This window comes from Rhamphochromis longiceps, linkage group LG9, assembly GCF_057381845.1.
Source record: "Rhamphochromis longiceps isolate RC_006_pf linkage group LG9, R_longiceps_female_GT1.1, whole genome shotgun sequence".
In the NCBI taxonomy this organism is placed as follows: Eukaryota; Metazoa; Chordata; class Actinopteri; order Cichliformes; family Cichlidae; genus Rhamphochromis; species Rhamphochromis longiceps.
In genome coordinates, this window is record NC_140565.1 from 26,480,501 (window position 1) to 26,501,022 (window position 20,522).

At 41.1% G+C, this 20,522-nt stretch overlaps 1 protein-coding gene across 4 annotated transcripts; it reads right to left on the bottom strand.

The window, feature by feature from the left end:
* Nucleotides 1-1,129: 1,129 nt before the first annotated feature.
* On the bottom strand, nucleotides 1,130-20,294 carry pks1 (polyketide synthase 1). Of its 4 annotated transcripts, XM_085419058.1 has the most exons (8): nucleotides 20,117-20,294; nucleotides 19,845-19,998; nucleotides 18,593-18,753; nucleotides 18,292-18,495; nucleotides 18,023-18,204; nucleotides 17,609-17,932; nucleotides 1,495-1,577; nucleotides 1,130-1,245 (listed from the first exon to the last, which is right to left on the bottom strand). In XM_085419058.1, the coding sequence occupies exons 1-7, from the start codon at nucleotides 20,172-20,174 to the stop codon at nucleotides 1,569-1,571; spliced, it is 1,092 nt and encodes a 363-aa protein (XP_085275184.1). In that variant the 5' UTR covers nucleotides 20,175-20,294; the 3' UTR covers nucleotides 1,130-1,245; nucleotides 1,495-1,568. The 4 variants fall into 4 exon arrangements, with proteins under 4 accessions (XP_085275184.1, XP_085275183.1, XP_085275181.1 ...); XM_085419055.1 differs by lacking the exons at nucleotides 1,130-1,245; nucleotides 1,495-1,577 and having other exon boundaries at nucleotides 11,144-17,932; nucleotides 18,023-18,201; XM_085419056.1 differs by lacking the exons at nucleotides 1,130-1,245; nucleotides 1,495-1,577 and having other exon boundaries at nucleotides 11,144-17,932; nucleotides 20,117-20,226.
* Nucleotides 20,295-20,522: the final 228 nt, after the last annotated feature.

A 20,522-nucleotide genomic window follows, 5' to 3' on the forward strand; every position in this document is an offset into this window, starting at 1 on the left:
GCAACTCTACTAACTAACCTTATGAATAAAATAAAGTTCACTATCAGTAACACCATAGCACCCACCCAGCTGTATAGAAATTGCTAGCAATAACATATAACATGCTAGCTAGTACGCAGCACGAGTTATTGTAACCGACTGTAAAAAGTAAGCACAGCGAAAATAAACTCCACCTAAACTTGGTTTATATCTGAACCAGATAGACTGCAGGTCATAACTTCTTACCTGAAGTTCAGTTCACCGGACGGGTGGCTGCCTCGGGTCTCTGCTCCTCCTGCCTCCCCTCTCCCTGATCCACCTGCTAGCCTTCACTACTTGCTAATGTTACTGAATCTGTGGAAGCTCTGCAATGCCACCACCAAACAACTGAGTTATTTTTACACACCGGCCAGCATCTGGCCAATTCACCACCTTTCATTGTTTATACCGTTACAAAAAAAAAGAAAATTATCGGGCCACCAGCAAATGCCCAGGATGGCTAGTCCAGTTATGGTCGTGCCATCAGTTAACCCTTTGCCTCGTGTGCCTAGGGTTGCCGACCCCCGGATTATAGGTTTGTACAATAGAAACAGCTGTACAGCTTTAGAGTCTGTACATGCATTACACTGTAAATGCAACACATGTATGAGAAGTAATCTAAGAAGGAAGAATTTAAACCATAATTACAACATCCCATTGCCCGAATCTGACCTTGTTATTTTTTTGGTATTTTCAGGTTTAATGAATTCGACCACAGGTTTTTCGGCATCAGTGACAGTGAAGTGGAACAAATGGATCCTCAGCAAAAACAGCTCCTTCAGTGTGTCTACAGGGCTTTAGAAAATGCTGGAATTCCAATGGAAAAAGCCAGTGGGACCAGAACAGGAGTGTTTTTTGGTAAGGTACTAAAAGCTTACTTGTGTTTTGTGTTTTTATTGTTTTGTGTTACAATAATGGGTGCTTGATCCAAAACAAAGCTACTTTTTTATACCAGAATTACCATCAAAATTTACATCCATTCAAATGAATAATGTTAAAATGATAAGTGCATGACCCCTGTGTTTTATGTATCTCTGTAGGAATAATGAACAGAGATTATGAAACAAATGCTGCACATGTGCACCCAAGTGTGATCAACCACTGGACTGGCACAGGGCTTGCCATGAGTATTGCAGCAAACAGAGTCTCCTATGTCTTCAACTTCACCGGACCTTCACTGTCCTTAGACTCTGCCTGTTCTTCATCCCTTGTGGCTCTTCATCTTGCCTGTCAATCAATAAAACAAGGTCTGTCCAGCATAGATAACTTCAGGTTAATTAGCAATAGAGTAACTGGTAGTAAATCATTCTGTAGTGTCGTATTTGTTTAGAAAGTGGCGTTAGCATTTAATTAGTTGGGATGATATGATGTGTTTTATCTTATCAGGGGATTGTGAAATGGCTGTCTGTGGAGGGGTCAGCTGCATCCTTGAGCCAAGAGTTTTTGTTGCGCTGAGCAAAACCAAGATGATCTCACCTGATGGAACCAGCAAACCTTTTTCCAGTAGAGCAGATGGATACGGCAGAGGGGACGGATGCGGAGTAGTTCTCCTAAAGCCACTGGAAAAGGTCAACATATGCAGATTAATTATAAGAAAATGTCAAATACTTCAGGAATTTAAACATTAAATGGACAGTTTGCCAAAGTGCCAAACCCGGACGTTGGCAATGTAGTAGATCAACCAGCTGATGATCCATCACAATTCATAGATTACTATAATACATGAAGTACAGAAAGGAAGTTATTAGTTGTCTTGTCATTGATTGCCTCTGTTGCACAAACTAATGATAATTAAAATCCACTGAGAAGTACAGCAGGATCACAAACTGTCATATTCATTACAGTTAATCTAGTTTAGCTCAAATCTGAGAAATATTCTAGGGGGAGTTGCAATCCTTGTGAATTATGGAGTGACAGACAGATGGGCGATGAACACATCGCCATCTCATAGACCTGTTGGTCCTTCGGGAGGATGAGCTAAAAACACAACAATGACTCCCTTTTTTTTTCATATTGAGTGATAAATTGCAATTAACTGCAGTGACCAACTGTACACTTTCCATCAAACGTGATTGACCTGCTCGCCTAGCCTATAAAAATTGTCTCCAACAGATTGGTTTAGCATTTCATTTTCATTTTTGCACACTTAGTTTAGTTCTAATTAACCAGCTTGAACAAAGGATATTTTCAAATGTATTTTCTGTAGCTGTAAGAGTGGCTCCATAGTGCAGTGGTTAAAATGTTTGCCCAAAATGTCAGGAGAAACATGGGTGATTGCACTGAAAGGGCAAAATATTTTTGCCAAATCAAAAATATGGATCCATCCACTGTGTCAATTCGTTGTGAAAAGGGAAACAGTTAAAAGAAGGGTTTCTTTTTTATATACCTTTATGCAAAATATAGAACATTCAAATTCAAATTTTATTTGTCACACACACACAACCATACACAGTATGACATGGGGGTGAAATGCTTGTAGCTGTACAATGCCCGACCATTAAATGACAGAAGAAAAGTTTTACAATATTTACAATTTACTACAAAAATTTACAAATTAACTTAGGAATTTACAGTAAAGAATGTGCAAATAGCAGAAGAGATTATAAAGATAAGGATTATAAATTATAGGAATTATAGGATTATAGGAAATGTGTGGTGGTGCGTGTGGTGACGTGTGTGAGAGTCCAGTCTTATAGTGACATGTGTGGGAGAGTCCAGTCCTACACCTGGTTCAGGCCCCGAATAGCCTGGGGGAAGAAGCTCCTCTTCATTCTCTCTGTTTTGGCCTTAAGGGAGCGGAAGCGCTTCCCAGACCTCAACAGTGAGAAGAGTCCATTGTTGGGATGGGAGAGGTCCATCATAATCTTCCTAGCTTTGGACTTGCACCGCTTGGTGTAGATGGACAGCAGGTCAGGGAGCTCTGATTGAATGATGCGTTCTGCCGAGCGCACCACCCTTTGCAGATCTCGTCTGTCCTGCTTGGTGCTGTTCCCAAACCAGGTGCAGATGTTTGACGTCAGGACGCTCTCGATGGTGCAGGAGTAGAAGTTCTTGAGCACCTTCAGTGGCAGATGGAAGTCTCTAAGTCTTCTGAGGAAGAAGAGACGCTGACGGGCTTTCTTAACCAGGGTGTTGATGTGACAGGACCATGACAGGTCCTGAGTGATGTGGACACCCAGGTATCGGAAACTGTCCACTCTCTCCACTGGCGTGCCACTGATGATGAGGGGTTTGTAATTCCTCGCCTGCTTTGTAGTGAAGTCCACGATCAGCTCCTTAGTCTTCCTGATGTTTAGGAGGAGGTTATTCTCCTGGCACCAGGTCTCCAGGTTCCTAATCTCCTCCAGGTAGGCCGTCTCGATGTTGTCGGAGATCAGGCCCACAACAGCAGTGTCGTCAGCAAACTTGACAATGGAGGTGGTGTCGGATGTGGCAACACAGTCATAAGTGTACAGTGAGTACAGCAGGGGGCTTAAAACGCAGCCCTGAGGCACTCCAGTGCTGAGTGAGATGGAGGGGGAGACTTGTTTTCCTACCCTCACTGATTGGGGTCTGTCTGTGAGGAAGTTGAGGATCCACTGACACAGTGATGAGCTGAGTCCTAGATCCGTCAACTTGGTGAAAAGCTTAGAGGGAATTATTGTGTAGAATGCTGAACTGTAGTCCACGAACAGCATCCTAACATAATTCCCTCTGCCAGTGTCCAGGTGACTCAGGGATGTGTGGAGCAGGTGAGATATGGCATCGTCTGTGGAACGATTAGTCCGGTAAGCAAACTGAAGTGAGTCGATGGTGGGAGGAAGTGAAGAAGTGATGTGATCTCTCATCAGTCTTTCAAAACACTTCATCACAATTGAAGTCAGTGCTACTGGACGGTAGTCATTGTGGCAAGCGGGCTGTTGTTTCTTTGGAACAGGGACAATAATGGACCGTTTGAAGCACGTGGGAACCACAGCTTGGGCCAGGGAGAGGTTGAAGATCTCCGTGAACACCGGTGCTAGTTGATCAGCGCAGGCTCTAAGGACCCGGCCAGGGATTGCATCTGGTCCTGCTGCCTTCCTGGTGTTCACCCTCCTGAAGGTGTTCCTCACGGCATGCTCTGTGATGATGAATGCATTTTCTTCACTGGTGCACTCCGAGCGCGCGCAGCCGTTTGTTGTTTTAATTGCTGCGGCGTCGAAGCGAGCATAAAACGTGTTCAGCTCATCAGCCAGTGAAGCATCGGCATTCATCATTGAAGAAGCTGGTCGTTTATAGTCCGTTATAGTCCGCAGTCCTTTCCACAGGCTCCTAGAGTCGCACTGTCGTAGCTGTGACTCTAGTTTTTCCCCGTAGCTCCGCTTTGCCTTTCGAGCCCGTAGCCTGTTCCTGATGCCGGCTCTTTTACCTCGAGGCCGTCGCTTAGGGTCGCGTCCTTTGTTCTCTCTCAGGATCTCCTTTGGCCAGGTTTGGTCCAGAGTTAAACATGGTGAAATGTTCGTGTATTGCAGACCAATAGAAACCAAAGTGTCTCTACTGTAGCGGATTTGTGTGTTTTGCATGATGCCCATGCAAGATTATCGCAGATATAGCAAAAAGTGACGAAAAACTGCAAAAAGTGGAGAAGTTAGGGCAGAGCATCCAGCACGGCAGCCGACCTCACCGGCGCCATTTTGTTACTTCCATTCCGTTTGATTTAAGACAAAGTGGAAATCTCTGCGGTATTGATCCTTCAGCTGAGTAACTCACATCAGTGCAATCTAGTTTATATATTTATAACTATAAGCTAAAGTTCAAATATGTCATGTAATATGTTTGACTCTGGTGTTAGATGTTCTTTATCAATACACACTTTTATTCATGTTTCATTTTGATCTTTTTGTTGCTTGTCAGGCTCTTCAAGACCATGACTATATCTGGGGTACAATCAGCAAAACTGCTGTAAACCAAGATGGCCGCTCTGTTACTCCAATCACCAAACCATCCATGACACAACAAGAGGAGCTTCTCCGCAGAATCTATTCAGAGTCTGACCTTGCAGATGTCCAGTACATAGAGGCACATGGGACTGGAACCCCAGCTGGAGACCCAACAGAGGCAAGAAGCATTTCCAACGTCATTGCTAAATCTAGACCTCCTGGTTCAAAGACACTCTGGATTGGCTCTGTAAAGAGCAATATTGGACACACAGAATCTGCTGCTGGAGTCGCTGGACTCATTAAGGTTCTCCTGATGATGAAGCATGAGACCATTGTTCCTTCGGTGTTCTACACTGACAAGGCTTCCAGTGTAGATGCCACAGCACTAAACATTAAAATTCCTAAGGAACCAGAAAAATGGGAATGCTCTAGTGCAAGAGTTGCAGGAGTTAACAACTTTGGTTTTGGGGGAACAAATGCACACGCCATTGTCACACAGCACATCCAGCCATATTCTAAGCAAAGGCATGATGAGAAGCAAGTCAAGTATTTTGTCATATCTGCAAATTCTTTAAAATCACTTAACATGATAATGGAAGATACCATCAGTCAGCTACAGGCAGAAAACCGGTTTGATCTAGATTCTTTGCTCTACACGTCAGCTTGCAGAAGAACCCACCAAAAACATAAATACAGAAAAGCCATCACAGTGTCTTCTGTAGTTAATCTAAAAGAGAAGCTAATTGCTACTGTTGGCAAAAATATCAGTGTTGCCTTCTCAGATCCAAGGTTAGTGTTTGTCTTCTGTGGAAATGGTGTCACCTACCATGGTATGTGCATGCAGCTACTAAAAAACGAGCCTATATTCAGAGAAAAGATCAAAGAAATTAAGGAACTTTTCCAAAAGCTCAGTCCTTTGGACATACTGGATACTCTTGAGAGCGAATTTGAGAGCAGCGACTTCAGAAACCCAGACGTTGTCCAACCCCTCCTCTTTGCTATTCAGGTTGGGATTACTACCTTGCTCAGGCACTGGGGAGTCAAAGCTGATGCAATTCTTGGACACTCTGTTGGTGAAGTGGCAGCCGCTCACTGCTCTGGTCTCTTGTCTCTGGAGGATGCAGTAAAAGTCATATATTTCCGCAGCACTCTCCAGAGAAAAGTCACCGGGGGAAAGATGCTAGTGATCAGCAACATGGCTGTATCAGAGGTATCTTCACTGCTCCCTCCTTACTCTGGTAAAATTTGCCTTGCTGCATATAACAGCCCACAGTCCTGCACCCTTTCAGGTGAGACAGACGCAATTGAGCGCTTCCATAAGGAGCTAAGCACCTCAGCCAATAGTCAGAATCTGTTCCTTCGTGTGCTGGATGTCCCTGCTGCTTATCACAGCCACATGATGGACCCAATTCTACCAGAAATTGTGGAAAAAATTGGCATCTTACAGGCAAATGATCTTGACACGGAGTTGTTCTCAACAGTGACAGGGAAGGAAGTCCAGCAGGGAGATTTCTGCACAGGTGAATACTGGGCTAGAAACATTCGTGAGCCGGTTGCTTTTGAGCAGGCAGTACAGTCAGCAACTAGAGGAAAGAAGCACACTGTGTTTGTTGAGATAGGTCCAAGAAGGGCACTGCAGAGAAACATTATGGAATCTCTGGGAAATGACACGGTTGTCCTTGCCTCTGTGCAGCCAGAAAGAGATCAAGAATCAGTCATGTCTGTTGTCTCTAAACTGTTTGAACTCGGCGTTCAAGTAGATTGGAACACCTTCTATAAAGGCTATGAGACAGTACCTCTTCCTTTTCCTAAATATCAATTTGACTGCTCAGACAGGGATGTTATCATTGGGGCAGCACAGAATAACACAGCAAGCAATCATCCTGTGCTGTGTCAGACGGGAAGTGAAAGCAACATTTTCACTTGTGATCTAAAGTCTGACTCTTCTTTCTATTTGAAAGAGCACAAGCATAATGATGTACCCATCATCCCTGGTGCTTTCTATGCTGAGCTGGGTTTAGCTGCGTACATGGCCAGTGCTAAACCAAAAGTACCTCTCAGTTCACTGCAGCTCAGTGTCAATTTTCACAGACCATTTGTTTTAACACAGAATCCACCTGAAATGAAAGTGCAACTAGAAAAAACAGAGAGGGAAACCAGATTCACCGTTTTCTCCTCATCTGTAGCTTATGCATCAGGCACTGTGGTTTCAAAGAAAGAGAGGCTGATTGAGGAGCAGCGCATTTCACTAAGCTCCATCAACAAACGATGCACATCTGTAGTGAGCTTTCAGGAGTTTTATGGGTATCTCTCTCAAGGAGGCTTTCAGTATGGGGACATCTTCCAGAATAAGAAGGATGTGCACTATGGAGATGATCTGAAAGAGGCTTTTGTAAAAGTCTCAGTTCCAGAAGAACTTCAGCCTCATTTGCATGACTACTGCATTCATCCTGTCTTGCTGGATTATCTGATGCAGCTTCTCCCAGTTGCAGTAGAGCACATCTTTGCTGGCAGGCCAGGATTTCCTGCCAAAATAGGAAGTCTTACAGTCTTTGAACCTTTGCAAAATGAGATGACTATTTATCTGAGAGCAACTGATGTGGGCACTGATCACTTTGGGGTTTGTGGGTGCTTTGCAGACAAGGAAGGCAGAGTGTTGGTTGAGGTCAAAAATGTCATAATCAAGTACCTAGGCAGTCGTTCTCATGTGGTAGATGAGTACTTCTACCACAATGCCTTCGATGTTGTCCCAAATGATCACATTGCTACTCCTCCTCCAAAGGCGTTGGTGTTCTGTGATACTTTAGGGATTGCTGATGGTCTAAAGAAACATTTGGACTCAGCATCTACTTACATTCCCATCACATATGCAAAGGACATCTTGGGCAATGGTTTCCCTTCTCTTCTGGCAAATCTTAAAATCAGAGATATTAGAGAAAACTTTGATGAGGTCTTATTTTTGTGGGGCAATGAAGACTTCACATCACGGCCAGCTGAAATTATCCTGCAGAGTCTAGCTGACTGCTGTGAGATTTTCCGCCAAATAGTTGTTGAGCTAAAGCGAATTCACTTCCCAAAATCAATTAGAGCCATAACCTACCGTTCATCTGATATCACAGTAGATCATGTAAGTCCAGGTTTTGCTCTTGTTGGTATGACACGATCGTTCGCTGCTGAGATACCAGATCTTTCTTTTCAGCTGATTGATATGAGCGGGATCTCTCCTGAGGACATTGCAGCTCTGTCTGATGCCCTAAGGTCATACCCATGCAGCAAGCACCCAGAACTGGTGGTAAAAGATGGACAGGTCTTGAAACCTTCCATTGTGCGCACCCCACTAGAAATCAATGACAATAAGATTGGCACTTATACATCTACAGTGTCTGAACCATGTATTTTTCTGACAGCTGATCCACATGAAATTATGAAACTGAGTGCCATTTGCTCTGACGAGGAGGCTGAGCCGATCAGTGATACATTCATTGAAATCCAGCCCAGTAAGATATGTGTTCACTCATCAGACTATTTCCCAGTCAGCTCTTCAAATCTAAAATTCGGCAAAACACTGTATTGGAACAAGCACTCATCTCAGAAACACAAGCTGCTCGCTCTTGACTTCAGCGGTACTGTCATTGCAGTTGGAAAACATGTAAGGAAATTCAAAGTGGGAGAACATGTTGCTTCCTGTTATCCTGTGGTGGCAGCAAGTAAGATCAGAGTACCACAGGAAGTGTGCTACAGCACCAAAAAGTTCCCAGTCCTCAGAAAAACACCTTGTGTTTCCTACTTTGTGCTAGCATGGGAAATCCTTCATCGAGCCTTGCTCGGAGCCAAGCATAATATAACAATCATATGCTCTGTGCCTGATTCTGCACTATTGAAAGTCTTGGCACTTAGCGCTTGCAAATCAGGCTGGAATGTGAATGTTGAAACGCAGTGCAATGGGACTTTTGTAGGTGCCAGTCAGTTGGGTGCAGTTGTCATTCTGCCTCCATTTGATGAATCCCTAACTGCTCAAATTTGCAACTTTTCAGGGTTACAACATGTTGTAATCGTATGTGAATCTCCGAAGCAGGATCTAGTCATTGAGGAAGTGTTCCAAAGTGCAAAGGAAGGTGTTCATGTACAGATAACTCAGATGTCAGTCATATTCCAAAAGGGATCCCTGAGAATACACAGGCCATACCTTCATCACTGGCTTAAGTCCTTAAACCTTAATGTGAAATTGGCTCTTGAAAGCTTTACCTTTCAGAGTGCAAAATCTGAACAAAAAAGCATTGATTCAGCAAAACCAGACTCATATTTCAGCTCCAAGAAATTGGCTGTCGTAGCTCTAGAAAATGATGTTGGCAGCACACTGTCTGAGATTCCACTTCTCCCAACAAAAAAACGGCTTTTTCGAAAGAGGTCTGTGTATGTAGTGGCAGGTGGTCTTTCTGGTCTGGGCTTTGAGACTGTTAAGTTCATCTCACAAAGAGGTGGTGAGTACATTGTCATTCTCTCCAGAAGCAAGCCCACACCAGAAGTCCAGCAGGAAATCAACAATGTGGAGAAACAGTGTGGAAACAGCATCACCAGCATGCAGTGTGACGTATCTGTTTATGAGAATATGCACAAAGTCATCAATGTCATTGGCAAGAAGTTCTCTGGTTTTCCGATCAGAGGTGTGTTTCACAGTGCAGTAGTCTTGCATGATGGACTGATTGAGACCCTTAACAGATCTCTGTACGAGAAGGTTTTCAGGCCAAAAATAAACGGTGTCCTGAATTTGCACTATGCAACAAAGCACTGTCCGTTGGATTACTTTGTATGTTACTCCTCCATCTCCGCTTTCCTGGGAAACGCATCACAAACAAACTACGCAGCAGCCAATACATTTCTCGATCTGTTCTGTCAATACAGGCGCAAACTCAGCTTGCCTGCACAGTCTATCAACTGGGGAGCTCTGAACCTTGGTCTGCTCTTGAACAAAGAACATTTCCAGCGTTTTCTGGAAGCAAAGGGAATAATGATTTTAGATGTGGCTGAGATTTATCAATGCTTGGAGCAATGCCTTGTGCTCAACCGACCCCAGCAAGCTGTTTGCAGGTTTCACTTCAGAAACATCAGATACAATATCCTCTCCCAAAATAAAGCCTTGACTATGCGCCTTTCTGCATTAGTTGAGGCAGCCTTCCAAAAATCTAGAGAGACTTACTCTGAAACTAAACAAGATGTCTGCGTCTCTCCAAAGGACTATGTTGTTTCTCTACTTAGTGAGACTATTGGGATGGAGCAGAGTGAGCTGAAAGATGATTTACTACTCTCATCCTTAGGCATTGACTCTATGCAGGCTATGACTCTGCAGAATTTGATCTTTCAGGGGAGAGGTGTGAATGTGCCTTTGGTGAAACTATTGGATCCCAATGCAACTATTGCAACAATGGCAGCTCTACTGAGTGAAGGAGCTGAAGGCGAAAGTGTCAGTGAGAACCCAGAGTCTCTACCAGATGAAGCTGAAGTTTCTACCAGATTGTGAAAAACTCAAATGGAGATATTACTTTATGAATACAATCAGCCATCAACCGTCAGAACACTACAATAATGGATTCAATATATTTTTTCCACTGAGATTCAGTTAAAAAATAAATAAATAAAATGGCCATTGCAATAAAAGAAAGTTCTGATATTAATGCTACTTGTTTACAGAACTTTTCATCCTTTTTGGCACTCATTTTTAGATTTTGGTTGATTTGTAATGCGTTTTTTTTAAACAAATGGCATGTATTGTACTAACTGGAAGTTTTTAAAAGATATTTTATGTCATTCTTTTACTCACCAATATGGTACAGAAAAAAAGCGGATTGCAACTAAACATGCAAGTCTGTATAAATGCGTTTACTGCTAAATTATGTAAAGTAAGTGCCTTATCTTGTATTATTTTTTTTAAAATTGAAATAAATGTTTTATCTTTATAATTGGTCTTGCTGCATCTGTCACTGGGTTCTCTCCTTCTACTATCTACTATCAGTGCTTATCACTGTTAACTGAGAATAAAAAATATCATAGAGCAATTTAATATCCACTGCACTTTAGTTTTAAAATTTGAAAAGGTTTCACCTAAGCTATCATGATGTATCATGTCTTTATTATAATTCTTTCTTTTTTGACACAGAAAAATCAAACTTGATAACATTGTTTTCTTCTTCTTTTTTTATTTATTTTTTAAAAAGGTACATAATACATGAACCATTTCTAACTGGCATAGTCATTTCAATATGCAAAGCTTTCAATGGCAAAAGTCATCTATTTTGTACACTTAGACACAAATACCCTACGTTTCAAAGCTGAATTAAAAGAGATTTAAGCTTATTTTGTTTTTTAATTTATTTATGTACATACATCATAGATCATAGGCATAACTTGTGTAACTCACTGCTTTATAATCAATGCTATGCAGACTTAAAATAATATTACAATGGAGCTATGACAAAGGGCATAACAGTTTTAGAGTACTAGACACAAACTTCGTCAAGCTTTTAATACACAACACCAAATAATGAAGCAATGTTTTCAAAGGAGGATTATTAATTTCTTGAAAATACAAATTAAAGTAAAATAAAATAAGTAATTAAAAAGTAATTAAATTATGATCTGAAACAAATTAAAGAAATTTGTAATCACAACAAATAGTCGAGGTTCTCATAACAAGTCTTGTACAGAGCGCTTATAAGGTGACTGTAATACCCATGGGATAAAGAATTATTATGTTTTGTTTTGTCATTATTTTTTATTATATTTTGGTTTCAAGCAAACAAGCAGCAGAAGAGTTTTTAGCAGAAGCTATCTAAGAGTGCTCACTTATGATAAACACAACTAGCTGCTTCTTAACTACGTCTACATGTTCAAAAGTATTTTTAAAATGGGGATTTTTCCACTTTTATGTTTAAACATGTCCGTCCACATAAAACAAAAAAACGTGTCATATACTGCCAGTACTATGCCAAAGTTAATCAGCAAACCGGAAGCTTGCAAAGAATAACACAGCACAAAGTGTGACGTCCAAAAATGGGGCATAAAAACGCAAGAAGACAAAATCTTAATTTTTCCTTGTCCACACTTAAGCAGAGTTTCTGAAAGGAGGGTTTTGAAAGCTCAGTTTTCAGTGACCTAAAATTCCATTTACATGTGGACAAAAGGCCAAAACATAAAGAAAAGCCTGTGCCATGGGGACAGGATGTACTGTACTAAACCATTAGATAACAAAATAGCGTGCATTAGCAGGATGTTAGCAATGTATGTACGACATTTACTCCCCTGGAACCCAAATTAATGGACTTTAGCATCATTTAAAATCTATACATACAATCAATACAATAAATGTAGAAAAGTAAAATGAAATGGAATTTAGGGTTTGTTTAGAAGCTGGGTAAATATTTATTTTAGCTAATTAGCTCCAACTATCTTTGAAAACACTGCCTGGGGTTTATTTAACAAGTTAGACAAATGTAACTGTTTAGTTAAAATGTCATCAGTAGTAATAGAATAGCAATTAATTATTCACTCTTTAACACATTAGTTACTAAACTGGTAAGTGTACTGTTTGGGTCCAGTATTACAACCAAAGGTATATTTACGCCTGTCTCCTGGAAAATCTTGTTCTGCAGAGTCATTGCTAACATCGAGTCAATCCCCAAAGCACACAGATTGGAGTCATGATCCAGTTCCTCTGCACTTACATTGATTATTTCACTCACAATATTCCTCACATGTTCATATGTGGAAGAACTTGGGATTTTGGGTTTGTTATGTACTTCATCTTTGAGCTCCATTTCTACCAAAGGTAACAATCGCTTTCTGAGAGACCCATTTTGCGAAAGGACATGGATACTGAGATTTTTAAAGCTGAATTTGCATATTATCTGTTGGGGTCTGTTCATCAAAAGACTCTTTTTAAGTGTCTCGTGAACCTCACAAACATCCATTATCATCATCCCCTTTGCCTCTAGAAACTTTTGTAAATGATCTTTGTTCAGCAGGAGACCAAGGTTCAAAGGACCCCAGTTGATGGACTGTGCAGATAGGCCGAGATTTCGTCGATAATGGCAGAACAGGTCGAGGAAAGAATTGGCTGCACCATAGTTACATTGTGAGGCATTGCCAATGACTGATGAGATGGAAGAATAGCACACAAAAAAGTCCAGTTTGTTGTGCAGTGTTGCATAATGAAGATTTAGAGCACCACAAACTTTGGGCTGCAGCACCTTTCTGAAGAGAGACTCATCAAGAGATTCAATCAATGCATCGTGCAACACTGCAGCACTGTGAAACACTCCTTTGATAGGGCAACAAGGGAATGTTTCACCAATTTTTGAAATTGCATCAACTACCTGCATCATCACAGAAACATCACACTGGATGTTTATGATAGCAACCCTGTATCTTTTCTGGAGGAGATCCATTTCAAACTGTGTTTTATCAGAAGGTCTTCTTCTTGACAGAGTTGCAATACAAGCTCCACCATTGTGGGCCAAAAACTTAACTGTCTCAAGACCCAAACCAGACAGCCCACCGGTTACGATATAAGTACAACTTTGTTTAAAGAGTTGTCTAGGCATTGCAAACATAGGGATTTCAGATGCCAGGCTACAGGATTCTTCATGGCCTAAAACTATTTGCTGCACTGTCTCTGTTGTGAAATAGGACTCAGGTTTTGTACGGGACCAGGACACTTTTGAGTCTGAATACAGATACAACTCCCTTCTTAGAGGTAGAGATCCTGTATCAAAGCCTAATGATTTTAACCAGTTGCAGATATTCCTGCTTCGTGCTTGTAGATAAGCTTTCTGGAGAACATAATCCACATCGAGTTTATGCACATGAATGTGTTCGCTCTTTGGAGTAAACAATCTGTCTGAGACTGAGGGTGGCATATGACTGCTAAACACGAAAATCATGTGTTTTTCAAGAGCCCCATTGTCATACATCTCCTGCCAAGCGGCATCAAATGGTGGCAAAAGAACGAATGCGTGACTCTCATCAAAACATGGAGGTTCTCCAGTGAAATGTGACTGAGAGGAAACACTCCAGCCTGACCTGGTTGCTGTGAGAGCCAGAACCTTCGTCAGAGCAGAGCCTGAGTTCGGGGAAACAATAGTCAACTTTCTGTGCTGCTTTTTATCTTCAAACAGTATGCTCTGCAAGATCTCCCATGCCAGTATGAAATAAGACACACATGGAGTCTCTTTTAGAAATGGAAATGTCTTAATGTTGTAGCACACTGCTTCAGGAATTACAATTTTTGAGGTGGCATGAACTGGGTAACATGACGCAATATGGTCTCCAACTCTCAGATTATTGATATTTTTCCCCACAGCTGTGACAATGCCACTGAAATCTAGAGCCAGAAGTCTGTGATTCAGTGATGTATGCTTGTTCCAGTACATTGCCTTACCAAAGATCAGTTGAGAAGTGGTCACAGGGAAGTAATCTGATGAATGCAGGCAAACACTGATTAACTGAATTTCAGCTGTCTTCTCTTGGAGAGCTTTTCCATTAGTGTCACAGTGGGTGGCAGACAAATGGGCTATACTGTATGGATCAGTACTGTGTAGAACAAAGTCTCTTGGATTCACTGAATGTGTTTCACCATCAAACAAAGCTTTATCTGTCAATCTGGTCCGTGCCATTTTTGTTACTGCTGCCTTCCCTTTACTGATCCAAACCTCTTGGTGTCTGCAGGTGTTTATTACCTGAGCAAGTGTTTGTATGTTTTCACTGGTCACAGAAGCAAGGTCAATCAGCTGAAAAGAAAGATCTGCCAACTCTGCTGCACAAGCCCTTATCATACCAGAAAGTGCAAAACCAGGGCTGATATGATCCACACACATTTCTGATGATCTGTAAGTAATGACATGGACAGAGCATGAGCGTTTGCTCTCTTTTACAGCCAGAACAATATGGTGAAAAATCTCACAACAAGTCATCAAGCAGTCCAGCATCTTTTCAGGTGAAAGATGAGTGAGGTTATCAACACCCCAAAGGAAGAGAATATTTTCCACATCCACTCTGCTGGTGAGACACTGGAGCACTAAATTTCGAACTTGGTATGCCTTCAAGTGCTCTTTGCTCTCCACAGTGATTGATTCTGGGTGCAAATATGGCTCAAGTCCTTTAGCAATACAGAGGTTATCTTCAAAAACAATTGCTCTTATTTTGCCATTTTGCAATTCTTCTTCAACAGCAACTGCTTCATTTTGGAAGAACAGTGACTGGGAAACATTTGAGCTGCAGCCCACGAATGAAATCCTGACCCCCTTAAGTTCCACTAATACGTTGCCCTCTCTTGTGGAAAAGCAACCGCACACATCAGTATAGTCAGGAGTTTCTTGAGTTGCTCGCAAGTACATAATCATTTCTTCCTGCAGTGGTGCTGATATGACTATATCTGTAATACCTGAAGGGAATCCCTGCTTGACTGTTAGCTGTCCCATTGCTAACATAGCAGTCATTTGCAGAAAATAGTCAAGCAGCACAGGATGAATAAAATAGTCATGAAGATGTTTCAGAAGATCACCAGGGACTTGAATTTCCATCACAGCTTCCTTGAATTCATCCCCAAAATGCACATCATCAAGCTGTTTGAAAAGAGGGCCATACTCAAATCCTGCTTGAGAAAGAATTGAATAGATCTCATTTCTCGTCCAAACCAACTTGCACCGTTGGAAGATCATTCGAGGACAAATGTTTGATTCCTCTAACAATGGCTTGATATCTTGATATGTGTACCTTCCAGAGGCATGCGTTGCATTAGAGGACTGTATTGCAAATGAGCCCTCCTTCTCTCCATGTTCTACTCTCACTTTCAGTTGTTGAGAGTGTGAGTTGAGTGTTAACACACTTTCAAATCTAACACTGAGATGGAGCTGGGTAATAGTTTTACGTGGCTTAAAACTTGCCATCACAGAGGCAAAAGCTAGTTCGACATAAAATGAACCCGGCACAATGGAAATGCTGTTGTTTTTATGCTCCCAAAGGTATGGCACGGTCTCTGAAGAGAGGTTGCTCATGAACTCTTTGTTATCCCTCTTTATCTGGGATATGAGTGTATGGGGAGTAAAGGAAGAATGCTCATCACCTTTCCGCACGGATTCAAAATTCAGGTCTTTCTTTGTGGTGTCAAACTGATAGACTGGAAGAGCTGTGGGCAATGTCTCCAAACCCCTGTATAGCTTATGCCAGTCCACGTTCATGCCAAGTTCAAATAGCTTTGCCACTGTTGAGAGGATTGTGCCATAATCCTTATCAGGGTTTGCGGTGGGAAGAACTACGGTATCATTGCCCAGGGTCTCACATATGTTCCTGTGGAGAGCCCTACGAGGTCCAATCTCCACAAAGACCACATTTCCCCTCGTCGACTTGTCTTTGATGGCAGCACGGAGCGTTTGTTCAAATAAAACAGGCTCTCGGATGTTCTTGGCCCAGTATGTGCCTGAGCTGAAATCACCATCTGAACATTTGTCTCCAGTCACTGTTGAAAACAGTTTGCACTCTATGTTGTTGGTATCTAAAACATCTATTCTTCTCTTAATGTCCTCTAATACTGGATCCATCATATGGCTATGGTAGGCTGCTGGAACATCTAAGACATGAAGGAAGAGAGTTTCATCTTTAAAGATGCTCTTCAGCCTCTCATGGAGGGTGTCTATGGCATCAGCATCTCCTGACAGAGTGCAGGACTGAGGGCTGTTAAAAGCAGCTACACTAATTTTCCCAGTAAAGTTCGGAAGAATTTTTAATACCTTATCTACAGCCACATTGCCAACCACGAGCATTTTCCCTCCTTTGACTTTGCCCTGGAGAGTACTACGGTGGTACAACACCTTGACAGCATTGTCCAGAGACAAGAGACCTGAGCAGTGAGCAGCAGCAACCTCTCCAACTGAGTGGCCAAGCACGGCATCAGGTTTAATACCCCAGTGTTTCAAAAGAGTAGCAATGCTGACCTGAATCGCAAATAGAAGAGGTTGCACAACATTTGGCTCATTGAAATCATTGTTATCATGCTCACTAGAAAGCCATCTACTCATGCTGAAAGATCCATGACTCTGGAAGAGAGTCTCAATTTCTCTCACCTTATCACTGAAAACAGGAAGCTTACTCATTAGCTGCCTGCACATCCCCTTGTAGGCAATCCCATTTCCACAGAACACAAAGACTACCTGGATGTTAGACCTTACTGCCTGAACCTTAGCCTTCAGTGCAGACATTAACTGGTGTTCTAAATCTGAGAGAGAAGATATTAGGAAGGCCTTCCTATATTTGTGTTTGTAATGACTTCTTCTGCACACTGAGGTGTATGAGAGTGCCTGCAAATCAACTGACTGGTTCCTGCAAAGTCTTTCATGGGTGTCACTGATGGACAGGCTTAATGATTTCTCAGACGCTGCAGATATGACAAAGACTTTTGTACAGTCTTTCGGTGTTGGAGAGGGAACTGTAGCATTTGTATACTGTCTTACAATTACATGTGCATTTGTACCTCCAAACCCAAAGCTGTTGATCCCAGCCACCCTTCCCATTGGCCCATTTGTCTCCCACCTAACAGATTTAGTTGGAATACTCAGATTCAAGGCTTTTACATCTATACTTGAACTATCTTCAGAGTAGAAAACTGAGGGAACAATAGTGCTGTACTTCATCATTAGCAGTACCTTAATGAGTCCAGCAACTCCAGCTGCAGATTCTGTGTGTCCAATGTTGCCCTTTAGAGACCCAATCAGAAGTGTCTCAGAACGAGTGGGTTTAGCAATGACATTCGAGATGCTTCCCGCTTCTATTGGGTCTCCAACAAGGGTTCCTGTCCCATGTGCCTCTATATATTGAACGTTCATGATGTCGGAGTTAGAGTAGATTCTTCTCAGCAGCTCCTCTTGCTGAACCATGGAGGGTTTGGTGATTGGAGTGACGGAGTGCCCATCTTGATTGACTGCTGTCTTGCTGATAACACCCCATATTTTGTTGCAGTCTCTTAAAGCCTTGACAAAGAAAGTCACATCATTAGAAGACTGGATAGTATCTCAATTATATAAAACTACTTGACACTAAAGATCAAATCATCAACCTACATGTTTCAAATGCTTGAGAAGTACTACACCACAGCCCTCTCCCCTGCCATAGCCATCTGCATGGGCGGAAAAAGGTTTGCTTGTTCCTTCAGGTGAGATCATGCTTGCCTGTTTGAGGGCAACAAATACCTTCGGCTCAATTATACAGCTAACTCCTCCACATAGTGCCATTTCACAGTCTCCTGGTTGAAAGAAAGGTCGTTAAATAATTAATTTGTATACATCATCCAATAGTTTATTTTTTTGGCAGCCAAGCATAAGTATATTACCATGCTTTATAGCCTGGCTGGCTACATGAAGAGCCACCAAAGATGATGAGCAGGCGCTGTCGATGGCAAAAGAAGGGCCAGTCAGATTGAAGGTGAAGGAAATCCTGTTGGCTGCAAGACTCATGGCCGTCCCAGTGCCATTGTAGTGGGTTATTGTGCCAGGGCTATTATTTCTGAGCATCTCATAATCCCTGTTCATAAGACCTGCAGCAGCACAGTCACAATCAAAACAGACTTAAAATTGCTGGATTTTTAAAATTGCTAAGGATTTTTAATGTATCATAGATGGTAGCAAGAGTACCTATGTAGACACCAGTTCTGGTTCCACTGATGCTTTCCATAGCTATTCCTGCATCTTCTAATGCCCTGTAGGTACACTGCAGCAGAAGTTTCTGCTGAGGGTCCATGAAGTCAGCCTCCGATTCAGTAATACCAAAAAACTTGTAATCAAACTCATTAAACCTAGAATATAAAATAAGTAGATCCATCATAATTCAAAAATTTCAAAGAAAAAAAATAACTTAATTAAACTTTTATATCTTGTAGGTAACAAAGAAATAATACAGTTTACTAATCACTGGTCATTTGTAATTTATGTCACTTTGTTAGTAGTTTGTGTTATACACAATACTTTACAAATCCTGTATTGTGTCATAGCTAACAACAGACACTTCCATTTACATTCTGATGCAAAGCTGTTGTTGCATACAAATTTTATTAATGTTACTGTATTATGTTTTTGTTGACCTTTACCAAACATTTTTGTCATTGTGTTAAACCAAAAACAAAACAAGTCAAAAACAGGCCATTACTAACTTCAACTGTATCCACTTTTTTTTGTCCTGAAAGGCTTAGATTAAGCCTATTTGTGTCCTTTACTCTGAGGGCTGTGCACCACACAGCAGCTTTTAAGTGTGTTAATTGTTAACTAGCAGGCAAGGAGGCACTCAGGTCATACAAACTCAAAGGACAACCATGAGTTGTTTCCCATCCAGAAAATACAAAGTTTTACACCCACCAGGTTAAACTTCATAATTGTCCTTTAAGGTTTACAAATTGTAATCAATAAATTTGGTACAACAATTTAACGATGTATCATAACTATAAGCTGCAGCTTTATGATCTCATCTAAACATAATATAACAATATAAGATAAAAGCACAATAAAAAATATATAAAATATATGAATAAAATAATATAATCTTTATAATGCTTGTTATGAATTATTATATTATGAACATTGTAAATATGAATATAAACATAACACATAACATTTTAAATTACAAGCCAACTAGCCATTAGTTTACAACGTAAACTCATAAATGTTACATCAAAGCTTACAAATGATTAGTAATTAACCAATTAATTGTGAATAAACAGTCTAATAATTTTATTACATTGTAATTACTGACTGCCAACAAACTAAAAGCAACAACATCAATAAGAATACTAACATTTCAGTTTCAATTTTTTTTTTTTCGTTAACAACTTAATAACAAATTAACAATGAGTTTGCCATTTATTAAGAGTGGTTAAAACATTTTTAAACTCACCCTTCTATTAGAGCTGCTTTGGTTGTCTGTATCTTCCCAGGTTTGTTACCTTCTGCATCATACCAAAGAGTGGTGTCAAACCTTTCAGCTGGAATATCCACCACACAGCTCTTTCCCTCCAACAGAACCCTCCAGAAACTGTCCACCCCCTCACCTAAAATATAAAGTATCACAACAACCTGAGTATACATTATCTTAGAATTTCGACCTTTGGAGAAAAAAAAATGCAGATATTCAGTATTGCTTTAAATGGTGTCAAAATGAGGTTGTACCTCCGGGAAAATTGCATCCAATCCCAATAACAGCTATGTCATCATCAGCGTCCTCCATTGTTCCTTTGGGGCAATCATAAGATTGCTCTGAGAGCTTTTTTGAAAACACAAAATGAAATTTCAAGTTTCTTCATAGTAAATGTTTCGCACTGGTTGCTGCTTTTGGTCAGAACTAGTAGTGTTGCACCAGCCTTTTTAAATAGATGAAACAATAGGACAGTGTCTTAGTCTCTTAGCCTCTCCCCCAGAGTCACCTGGAACTTAAGACACTAATGGCAGGTTGAAGGTAATTTAACCGCAGCCATAATTAAGCCTTTGCTCCTGTTAACTGGCCAACAGAAGATGCAATGTTAGAAATGTGCCACTCAGTAGATTAAATAATCTGATTTGTCATTTTGTCTGCATT